General features: G+C 43.3%; 1 protein-coding gene across 1 annotated transcript in view; it reads right to left on the bottom strand.

Moving 5' to 3' along the window:
- The window catches only part of CEP152 (centrosomal protein 152), a 70,974-nt gene that overhangs the window by 57,483 nt on the left and 1,019 nt on the right, over positions 1-12,472 (bottom strand). The window contains exons 2-7 of the mRNA XM_045286463.1: positions 12,086-12,140; positions 10,688-10,853; positions 8,305-8,445; positions 6,725-6,864; positions 3,815-4,015; positions 798-945 (exon numbers count right to left, since the gene is read on the bottom strand). Of these exons, the coding sequence (XP_045142398.1) occupies positions 798-945; positions 3,815-4,015; positions 6,725-6,864; positions 8,305-8,445; positions 10,688-10,853; positions 12,086-12,140 (851 nt within the window). The remainder of the gene's footprint in view (positions 1-797; positions 946-3,814; positions 4,016-6,724; positions 6,865-8,304; positions 8,446-10,687; positions 10,854-12,085; positions 12,141-12,472) is intronic.

Genomic DNA, 12,472 nt, shown 5'->3' on the forward strand with positions numbered 1-12,472 from the left:
GAGGCTCTAGAATAGATGTGGTGGTGATTGTACAACTCCCCTTGATATGATTGAATGATTGAACTGTTCAATTGTATGCTATGTAAATTATTGGCCAATAAACTGTTGAGGGAAAAAAATAACAGGGAGAACCTACTAGAAATCTTGAGCATGCCAAAAATGGAACTCTCTGGCGTCCACTGAACCCAATGGACTGAAGCCAGGGAAATGGCTCGATGAGCACCATAAAGGAGGAAAAAAGTAACACACGATATGAGCGGGTATCATAAAAAATTGGGTCTGAAAAAGTAGGAAGGGGCTTCAAAAAGTCCACGGAGAAATGGAAAGAAAAGATCATGGCATTTTCCCCACACAATTTTTGAAGCCCCCTCGGACAGTGGAATTTTATAATCACTTTCTGCTTTCGGGAATATAACTCACCTTATAACACATATTATCTTATTGTTCCTTTTGCACCTTCAAATTAAGTGCATATGTTTTCAGGAACATGCTGGGTACAAAAACAGGGAATTGCCTGTGTAGATGCAATCATTTCGTTCGAAGGAAAGACACCCAAACACTGGCCTCAGTCATCTCTGGGTAGTACAACTACTAGTTACTTTTGCTTTTTCCACTGCATTTGTCTATCTTCCCAAGTATGAGTGAAAATGCAATATCATTTCCAAGTTTTCATGTTTGGAGAAAAGAAAGAAACCAGCTATCTTTTCTGTCCCTCTGGGATCCATCAGGAGTGAGAAGCCCTGCGTGCTCTCTACAGGTTACATGACTGGGGAGCCAGTGTCGAGCGAGGCACCTACCCGAATGCAACAAGCCAGCACACTGCTTTTGACTCTCCTCGAGACTTCTCGTCAACCTGTTAATGATCTCCGTCTTTTCCAATTTGGTTGCTTCTTGAGTCCTTTCCAGTTGTTTTATGTGGTCTTGCAAACGGGAACAAGTGTCTTCCTGGAAAGAAAAGGGTTCCGTGAGGTCATTTTCACTCTCAGCTCCTCAATGTTAAAATTACGATAATATAATTTGATTCCAAGTCAACTAGGACACAGTCAAAGAGCAGCGTTGCCTCTTTTCCAGGGTTAAGCGCACAGGATGGGGAGTCAGAAAAACAAAATTACGTGGCCTGGGGGCAACTCATCAACTTCTCAGTCTGCGTCCTTTTTGGTCGGGATCCTGAGTAAGGTTGAATTGATGATTCCTGAAGTGTCTTACTGCTCACCAGACATTGCTACTCTAAAATTGGGATGTGCTCACATAAGGGCACTGCGAGTTGGAACCAACTTGACGGCACTTAACAATATCTCTTTTGCACGAGTTGTTTTGCTTTTCTTTGTCATCCGTTGGATGGAGTGTACCAGGAAAAGGTTTCTCTGAAAGGGAAACATGTTAGCCTCTTCAGTAAGTTTTGTAAAGGAAAGGACAGCGAAGCGGTTTCTGTGTTTATAGACGCAGGCTTATCAGTTAAGTAAGAAAATCCAGGTCAACCCTCTCGGTAGAGAACACCCCCGCGCAGTTTCCCAGCAGCGGGGACCTCCCAGCTCCTGCTCGTTCTCACAGCAGCTTGCCACGCACAAATCCCAGCTTCGATTCCGAGACGATAGGAATAGAAGTCACTTAGCTTGTTTCTTAATTTAAAAAAACCAAGCCAATTGCTGAGTCAATGGATAGCAAGTTGACAACCCCAAAGATATACCATGAGAAGCGTTCCCCCAAAGAACAAAGTGTGAGCATTTTGGAATCTGCCATGCGCAAAGTAACTGCAATTCTAATACAAGCAGAGGCTAACCTCGGTCCTATGCTCCACAAGCAATCACACAAAATCAGCCACGGAACAGAAAAGTGGGAAAAGAACTTAATCAACAGCTTGAAGGTAGTCTGAAACTCAGTCAGAACAGAGCCAAGATTTTGCTCTGTCATCCATTCCATGGCTCTTCTATGGAAGGGAGGGGAAGAATGGAGGTTGGGATAGGCCTGCGGGGAAAGATGGAAGTCCCTCCAGTCCACTCCCTGTGTAATTTTATCCAAGTCAGCAGTCAATGGAGAGATCCTCAAATTGACCCAGCAGAGAAAAAGCCAGCCAGCCAGCTAGGTCCGCTCTCCAAGTCCAACTGACATTAATGCTACTGGACAGACACAGCCAAGATCAATAAAATGGTATCTCAAATTACACTTACATTTAAGTAGACTTTTCAATAATTTGGCATGGCTTTCATTTTTTCCCACCCCTATATATTATCCTCCACATAGATCCAAATTCACACTATTTGCCTACCTAACTGGGATAAAACTGTAACTCGGAAAATACATCTAATAATGAAAGCATGTGGTCTCCTATAAAATGGCACGCAAATCATTTGGGAATCATCCATGATTCAAGGCTACACCTGCCACAATCCCTCCAATTAATTAAAATCTCCGAACGTAGGTAATATAAACTCCTCTGAGTTTTTAATGATATATATATTTGCCTCTATTATTAGGTTGAGCCATACAAAATTGCCAATAGTCCAATCTTATGGGCTTCTAACTAAACATTCAACTTAAAATGCTTCAACGGAAAAAATTAGAGCTGGCTGTATACATAGGAAATACGAGTTGAAATCGGGATTTTCCACACCCTCCACATCTTATTTTCCTCTCCTCGTTCCTGGGATAAAATTAATTCTGAAATGACACTAAGGAAAATGCATTTTGAATGAAACCGGGGGTTTCAGAGCATAAGCACATCTACCATGTGACTCACCCATAGCTTAAGAGATTTTGTTCCCTCTTGGACAAAAACACTAAAAACTAGCAGTGAGAGATGCTGAAACTTCAGGTCTGAAGAATTTTTAGATCAGACTTTCTACCCTATCTGATTAACTATCTACTCTCAAAAAGAGCTTTTCTCCTAAAAACTATTACTGGATTGTCTTTACTGGCAAGCCAATGACCTAATTCTGGGAGACAAAAAGTGTCTCTACTGGTTATGTGCCCAAGACAACCTCTCAGGTGAGTTAGGTCCACTTCAAGCACTCTTATTTTTCAGTCTGATTTACCTAGGGAAATGACCATTCATATACTATAAACAATCTGTATAAATACTCTCCAAATTTCAAAGAAAACCTAGTAACTCATACACTGAGAAAATACAGACCAATCTTACTAGAAAGCATTGGGAAATGACTATGCCTTAACAACATATACATAGATGGGTTTTTTTTCTTTAACTTTTAAGTTTCATGCACAAACTAACACCTACGGTGAGACTTCTAAGATTTCTTTTTGTTTGTTTGTTTGTTTGTTTTTTGTTTTTTTTTTAACATTTTATTAGGGGCTCATACAACTGTTATCCCAATCCATACACACATCAATTGTGTAAAGCGCATTTGTACATCATTTCTCAAAACATTTTCTCTCCATTTAAACCCCCTACATTAGGTCCTCATTTTTCCCCTCCCTCCCCGCTCCCCCCTCCCGCATGAGCCCTTGATAGTTTATAAATGGGTATTTTGTCATATCTTGCCCTGTCCGACGTCTCCCTTCATCCACTTTTTGGCTGTCTGTCCCCCAGGGAGGAGGTCACACACAGTTCCATGCAATCGGTTCCCTCTTTCCTACCCATTCTCCCTTTACCCTCCCTGTTTTGCCACTCACACCACTGGTCCTGTAGGGCTCATCCATCCTGGATTCCCTGTATTTTCAGTTCCTGTACCAGTGTACCTCCGCTGGTCTAGCCAGAGACTTCTAAGATTTCTATGTGATGGACCACAATGCCCATCCCTAATGTGAACCAGCCTCACTAGTTGCTAAGAGTTAGTCATCTGAAAATCACTCCAACCTGTTCCTGAAGTGCGGTGACAGTAGCGTCCAAGTTCTTCTGTAAGGACCGCACCTGCTCTTCGTACTTCTTCGTGAGACCCCGAACTATGCCCTCGTGCTGTTCTCTGGCTCGATGAAGGGACTCCGATTGATGAAGGTCCAGCAGCTGCTGCTTCAGGCCTTCCAGCGCCATCTCCGTCGTTCGGGACTTCTTGACCACCTGGTAAACGCACACACAGGATATGGGGTTTATGTACTTTTCTGCCTATGAACTTGAACTCTAAAAAACTTTAACTCTAAAACGCTATGCTAAATGAAGGTATTAAAAAAGGAGTCTCCCCATGGTTGTTCTAGCTCCTTAAGACTTCCCTAGATGGGGCCCGCCGGGCTGTGGGGGGTTGGAAGTATTACTCATTGAAAGAATGACTTTTGTAGTTACCTGACGAGAAGGAAGGGGGATTTTCCGCATGGTGACAGCGTGGGTATCCGATCAGGAATCCACTGCTTTTGCACTGGGCTCAGTGTGGTCTGCATTGCCCGGTGAGCACAGCGTGGGGCAGCCCATTGTTAGGTCACAGAAATATGACAGGTGTTTTTTGAAAGGCTGATAAACCTTGCCAATGCTACTTAGTAAACATACAGTTTTGAAAGCTAGTAACTCTACCTTTGAGTGGTAGACAGAATACTGCACCCTCTCGCAAAGCTGTGTACATCTTACTGCCTGGAAATTATCAACGTGGCATGTAATATGGCAAGGGAGGCTGAGCGTTGCAGATGGAATTAGGATTTCTTAAAATAAGATTCTCCTGGATTATCCAGCTCAGCCCAGTGTAATCACAGGAGTCTTTCGATGGGCAAACTCAAGGAACAAAACTTAAGAGCCACTGACGAAGAAAGCCAGCCACAAGCCAAGGAATGCTTGCAGCTCCAGGCGCTGGAAAAAGGCAAAGAAACACGCTCTTTCCTGCTGCCTCCAGGTAAGAGCACGGCCCTGCTGGCTCTTTGATTCTAGCCCCATGGGGCCGATGATGGACCACTGACCTCCGGAACTGTAAGATAATTACTTTGTGTTGCTTTAAGCCACTACATCTGTAGTACTCTGTTACAACCACGCCAAACACACTACCATGGAGTTGGTGCTGACTCAGGGACCCTAGAGGGCAGGCTAGAACTGTTTCTGAGACTATAACTCTGCTTGTTTGCTTTTAAATTAAATACTTTTGTTGGGGGCTCTTACATCTCTTATCACAATCCATACATTCAACCATGTGTCAAGCATATTTGTACATATGCTGCCATCATCATTTTCAAAGCATTTTCTTTCTACTTGAGCCCTTGATATCAGGTCCTCATTTTTCCCCCTCCCTCCCCTTGCCCACCTTCCTTCATGAACCCTTGATAAGTTATGGATTATTATTTTCATATCTTACATTGTCCTCTGTCGCCCTTCACCCACTTTTCTGTTGTTCATCCCCCTGGGCGGGGATTATATGTTGATCCTTGTGATGGATTCCCTCTTTCTCCCCCTACCTTTCCCTTATCCTCCTGGTATCTCTAGTCTCATTGTTGGCCCTGCGGGGTTTATCTATCCTGGATTCCCTGTGTTTCAGACTCTTTATCTATAGCAGTGTGCATATTCTGGTATAACACGATTTGTAAGGTAGAATTGAAGTTGTAACTCTTAAGAGCTCCATCCTTCTCCCAGGCAGCAATAGGAAAGTCACCTACTTGGTAATTCTGTTGCCTCTATCTTATTTTTGCATTTATACTAGTCTATTTCTTTAAATGCAATTTGAAACATACGAGGATTACAGACTTACAAATTTTTACTACAGGAAAACATACCATAGATCAGTGGTTCTCAACCTGTAGGTCACGACCCCTTTGGGGGTTGAACGACCCTTTCACAGGGGTCGCCTGATTCATAACAGTAGCAAAACTACAGTTCTGAAATAGCAATGAAACTAATTTCATGGTTGGGGGGTCACCAGAACATGAGGAATTATAGTAAAGGGTCGCGGCATGAGGAAGGTGGAGAACCACTGCCATAGATCGATGGCCATGATGGGGTCAGGGCAGAAATAGACACATGTATTAAAGGATAGAGACTAGGTCCATCTTGAATAGTATTCCCTTGACATTTATTGACACACTATATGCCAGGGGCTGTGGCTAGGTGGTGTGGTGACAAGGTGAGGGCAGCCCAAGCTTGCCCTCGGTCTACGATAGTGGATGGGATCACCTGAACTGGAGAGGAACGCAGGGGAAAACGTGGCAAGAAAACGCTTGTTTGTCGAGTAGCCATGTGTCATGGAAAGAACCTTCTAGAGAGAGAAGTCAGCACAGGCAAGTGTCGGCACAAGATCCCCAGACCGCTGCCTTTGATGGATGGAGTTGGGGATGACCCCGGGCTGGGCAGTGCCTCCTTCGGTTGTTTGCTGTGAGAGCCACACTAACAGCAGCAGCAGCCACAGTAAGAGGGATGGGCAAGAATCAGAGGAGGGTCTCCAGGCCACGCTTGGGTCTCCAGGTAGGGCAGGGTCACCGAAAGGCTTTAGGCAAAGGAGGGATACCACCAGAACGGTGTGTGGGAAACCACTCCAGTAAGGTAGAAGTTGCAGAACAGAGCTTGGTGCAGATGTTCTGATAGATAGGAAACGCCTCAGTTGCGGGTAGCGGGGCATTTCTAGGGCACTCAACAGCACTTCCTATTTCAAGGCCAACTGGATGGAGGCGAAGAGAGGGGTGGAGGGCGCTCCAGATTTCTGGTGTTGATGATACGGGAATTGGCACCGCCACTCCTCCAGGGGCAGGGCAGTCGAAGCAGACACAGATTCTAGGTCCTCCTGAGTTTAGTTCCACCGTGCCAGAGTTTTGTTCACTAACTAAACTTTACAACATAATTATCATCAACAATCAAAAGACTTACCTGTTCTTCGCTGACTTTCAATGCTTGGATCTGGGTTTCTTGTGCTTGTATTTGTGCTTCGAGCTGTATCTCTCTCTCTTTCCCATTCTGAAAGAGTTTCTGTGATTCTCGGAGACTGAGGGTCAGCCCATCCTTCTCGTCTAGGGCACCAAAAATGTTCATTCAAAGATCAGAAGACTCTAGAGTAAGGTGACCAGACGTCCCGCTTTTGAACAATTTGTCCCACGTCCCGCGGCCTTTTAAAAAAGTCCCGATTTTTGGAAAGAATGCTCGACAAGCTAGGGAATGGCGGGAGAACGGGAAGGCCAAGTTTTTAATGAGGAACCCATCCCCACCCCCACCCCCATCAATGGTGTCCCGCTTTACCAATGCTTTACCAATGTTAAAATCTGGTCACCTTACTCTACAGGGGCCCAGAGTAACCTGGGTGTCTTTATTCCGAAACCTGATCTAGCTAATTGATAAATGCTGAATTAATTTCAACTGGCAAACAAGCTTTTGTTGATTCAGAAAAAGCCAAAGAATAAAAGAATTCAAATAAAGAAATTATTCAAAACAATACCTAAGTGACAACAACAAATCTTTTTCATGCTATCAGCCAGAGCATGTCCTTCACAAATCTTATATTCTTTTTAGATCAAAAGACTTCCTAATTCAGATTTCAGCATCTATTTACTTGAGAAACTACATAGGTGTGGCAAAGACCCACCAATCAAAGGAAGTATGAGAGACAATTGCCCCTTCTCTGAGGGGGCTTCAAATAGTTCATGGAAAAATGGGGCTTAAAATGAATGGAATGATTCCTGGAACTTTTTGTAGCCCCTCATCACACATATTTGAATTGGCTCACAGAAGCATACATATTTGCAATAGACTCCATTTAAATTACGCTGACCTTAAATTCTCCCTACAGTCAGACAATTTACCTAGTTCTTTTCTCAAAGTAAGTCTTATAAGCAGTTTAGAAAGAGAGGCTTTTCAGGATCAATGAAGTCTAAAATAAGCTGGCGCTCAGTCACAAAAGCATTTCACAAACGAAAAGTTCAACACTAAACAAAAGTACAGCAGGCATGAAGGGTAAGCAATTAGGATGTGAATCGGTGCTTCCTCTCTGGACTTTTCTCCCCAGATGTGGCACAAGGTTCTCCTTGGCACAATTAAACAAGTTCAGGGTCACTTGCTCTAACTTGGGTTAAAACTCTGTGCTCATTTGTAGCCTCAGAAAATGTTGCATTGCAAACTAAACACACGGCTCTGTGGGAACAGGAGTATTTATCCAAAGTAAACTGCAGAAGGCATCAACATTTTAGGACAAAATTCCATCAGTCTAGTTAACTAATGTACTTTGAGTCTAATAGTCTCCAAGACAGGGGGGGGGGGGGTTGTAATAAAAAAGAGGATAGAAAAAAAGATGAGGGCCTAGAAATAGCAGGTTCTGGAAAGAAGTGACTAAGGGAGGCCCCCAGCCGAGTGCGAGCCTTCAGCTCCGGAAGCTTCATGTTTCAAAACGAGGTGGTTGGACAAGGGTCTCGAGCCCTGGGACTTCCGAAAATGTCAGCGTCCAACATTTGCTGGCTTACCTTTGATGAGCAGAAGCTGGTGATTCAAGTATCTGATCTGACGTTCGCTTTCATTTAACTTCTCGACCAAACTGTCGAGCTGTCTTTCTTTTGCTTTGTTAAGAACCTGAAGTTGTATAATCTGCATGTTGTCTGCAGAATCTGTGTTGGAAGTAAAGGCAATTTTATTGAAAGACAATAATATTAAAAGCACACCAAAGGATGGCGTGTGGTCACGGAGGGCTGTGCTTTTCACCCTGCAGATACCGCAGTCAGTCAATTTCATAGATTGTGACTAGTTTTTCTTTAAAAAGTCAAGAGTAGAATGGAAGAGATCAGCGTATATCAGGTAAAGCAAGAATGAATAGTTGTAAACATTATTTACATAGACACATGCTGTGTACCGCATCACCAAGTTTGAAAGTCACCGCATTAGGGTATAATTTTGAATCACTATGTTTAATCAATTAAAAGTAAGTACATACTAATTGCAATGGAATAAAATAATATGTTCTTTTTTTAAGTACATCTGCTCTAGAAACCATTTTAAAGACCATTTGTAGACACCCATCTCACAATGTTTATTCATATTTCCTAATGCTTAGCTGCTAAAGAAACAAGTAATGCATAAATGAATAATTACTTCCAAAGTCTTCTTTCAGAAATGATTAAAGCCATTTTAGGGCCACTTTATAATGACTCAGGAGGGAAGGGGATGATAAAAATTGATTCGCCATAGAAGAATAACAAACACTTCAACAATATAATGATAAATGGTCCTCATTTTCCACTAAAGCAATGCTTCTTGAGTCAGTAATGAAAGCATTAACTGAATGTTAACTACTTTCTAACATAATAATCTAATCTCCTTTTTAAAAGAAAATAGGGTTCACACACACACACAAAAAAAAACCTGACGACTGAAAAATTTGTTAAAGTCAACCAACTTCCCTCCAGACATTTTAACTCATAGGTCTGCCCTGGGGAGTGCTCCCCCTCAAACCCCCCCTTTCTTTTCTTTAACCCACCGCGGCTAAGAAGCTGTGATGACTCAATTTGACATTGAAGTTATTAAACCAATTTCCAAATGTCAGATGTAGACAAATGCTTAAGCTCCTTAAAGAAAAAATAAATCAACCTGATAGAATGCAGGCTGTTAAGAAAAGCACCGGGAGGTCGTACGTGCAGAAAGACAGGGAAGGTGTGGCTGAGAAGGCACGAAGGCACCTGGTGGGAGAGGTAGTCAGACCACTGCTGTCAACTTACTTACTCAACCCAAAGGCAACATGCTAAACACACTATCCACTTCCTCATTCCACAAAACCTATCGACAAAGAGAGGACACCCCCATATTTGCTTCCAGTTCCCTCAGACGGGTGTGTGTCTGGGTCTAGGGGGGAAAGAGAGGGGCAGTTCAGGGCCTCTCAGCCAGGTCGCAGGAAGGACGCAACCCCCCCCTTCAAGTTATGGGCATGAGCACTTTCTCTTTGGCCTCGCCCAGGGAGCCCAGGCATCCCTCTGACTTCTCCCCCTTTCTTAAAGGAGCGCAGAGATCTTGCTGCCATACACAGCCTGGAATCACACTGGCTCGGCAACAAGCACAATAGACAGACGCTATCTCATAATCCAGAGAGTACAATCGTTAAAAATTGGGCATAGGAAATCGCGGTTACAGATTAGTCGCAGCACAGGTCTGAGTTTGAAAATTTTGTTTTCTAACACTAGCAAGTCATCCTCTCCAATTCCTCTAATCATCCCCTGTTTATTCTCATCTTTCTATATATACGAAATTATTTATTTTGGAGGGCGGGGGAACAACTGCCACACAACTATGCTTGATAGCAAAGCCTTGTGTAAATTCTGAATACAAGTAAATTATGTCAGTTTCCTAATTACTATATGAAAACTCAAAAAATAATTCTTTTTTAATCAAGACATTAGCAGCTGACTTACTAAATTGCCGTGGTATATAATAAGACACTTGCGATTGAAGAGGAAACTACATTTTCCAAAGTAGAATGCCGTAAGAATATTATGAAACTCACAAACCCTTTTTATTTTGGAGAATATTAAGTATATGAAAGAAGAGAGAAGATACCGGTGAATCTTCATGGAAACATCACCCAGCTTTGAAAAGTATGGATTCCAGGCCAGCCTTCCCTCACCCAGCCCCCCAGCCCCCCAGCCACATGCCCCACAACAATGGATCCCTTTGAAGTCATTCCGAGGCTTCCTTTAAGCTTATTAGCCAACACTTTAGCAGGTACCTCTGAACAAGGGGGCTCTTAAAATCACCAACCACAAGACCATCATCTCTAAAATAGAATACTTCTTGAATACGTTCAAATAGCCATTCAGTCTTCAGTACTCCCGATTATGCTTAGAAGAAAATCGAGATATATACCTTCATTAGCTCCTAAAAACTGCTGTTGCAGCCCTTCAAAGGAGTCACTTGCGGCTACTTCCTGGCCTGGTGAGCCAGTATTCTGGGCCGAAGATTGATAGGGTTTGTATGTCACCTTATAAGGCTCCAAAGCTGCACAACCAGGACTCGGTGTGGCACCAAACTGCTGTCATGAGAGGCAAAAGTCACAATTAGTACATGGCCTACCACACACACACACACACACACACACGTTAACTGACTTAGGCATCTTTATTTTATGGGCTAGGACTTACTGGGGTATAATTACTAAATGTGACACATCATTTCCTGCTAACTAGAAATCTGCAATATGTATTTTACATGCATCTTCTTTGGACTTTTGTGTGAGCACATGATAGGGGGGCCAGGTCCACAAATACAGAATTCTAGAAAGACCACTAAACATGGCACAGACAACACCAACACCTTGGGGCAGTAAAGGTTCCACGCGCCGTTGGAATCCTGTGGAAAAGGACAGTGGTACTGACTGCGCTCCGCGGTACACAATTCCACTCACACACGCGCTCACCAGGAAACAGGAGCTGAGTTGATGGTAAACTGGTTCTGTTGTTGGGTTATTGTTGTTTTTTTGGAGTTTTGTTAGATGGCTGCACAACATGCTAAACACAATGTCACTGGAGTATATGTCACAGTTCTTGAATTGGGAAATGTTTTGTTACATACCTACAAATTTCTTAAAAAGGAACGCACATGCTGAACAACAAAGACCATAGGATGCCATGTTTCCCACGTGGCACGTACTCAAAAACTTGTCTGGGATGCATACATTCTATCGTGATAGAATTAAGAGAAAATGTCTCTTAAAAGACCAAAAAAACGGAGCCTGGGCCTGGGTGACACGGTATAGCGATGGGCAAGCTGAGGGTCTGAGTGGTCCATGAGAACTAAGCTGCAGATGCTTGCCTCCCACAGTCTCGGTCATTAACTCCCTTAGGGGAAAAACAAGGGGCGGGGTGCTTCTTTCCAACAACCTCACCTTCTCTGGTGCTGTATCACCATACGAAACAGACACTACTGGTTTGGCCTAAATTTGAAACACTGGACCTAAAATATGTTACCAGGGTACTGAAAACCCACTGCAATCAAACAGACGCAGAACAACTCATGTCAGGGTTTCCCAAACCATAAATATTTAGGGGAGCAGGCGGCTTCATCTTTCTCCTGTGGAACAGTTGTTAAATTTGAATGCCTGGCCTGGCAGGTAGCAGCCCAATGCCTAACCCTCTGTGCCACCAGGGCCCGGGTATTATAGAGAGCAAAAGAACTGAGGAAGCAAAATGCTGCCATCTACACAGAATGAACTGCTTTAAAACCTGCATTCAGTTATCTGAATCTAGCATCTCACTGCAGCATTACTGAGATAGTAGAAGCCAAGGGCAACAGTAAACGAAGGACATTGTTCTTTGCTAGGCTTGAAACAAATTGTAACATCTGATTAACTGTTTCCATATAGCCTCTATCTGACACTGATTGAAGATCATGATTACATTACATTTTAAAGAGAAGCCCGCATGAGGAGCCTAGCATGATCCTGAATAAACACCCTCAGAGAACTGTGTGTAAGGGCACTTACACACATTTCTCATACACACGCACATGCATGCGAGTGAACACACACCCACAAACCCTTGGAAGGCAAATTCTTAATACAGTGAACCCTCGCCACTTCGCGCTTCGACTTCCGCGGCTTCACTCTATCGCGGTTTTTGCATAACAGCGCATGCTCTGTCATTACTGCCACTG

This window comes from Echinops telfairi, unplaced genomic scaffold, assembly GCF_000313985.2.
Source record: "Echinops telfairi isolate 266 unplaced genomic scaffold, ASM31398v2 ScPeMD7_8;HRSCAF=38, whole genome shotgun sequence".
NCBI lineage: Eukaryota > Metazoa > Chordata > Mammalia > Afrosoricida > Tenrecidae > Echinops > Echinops telfairi.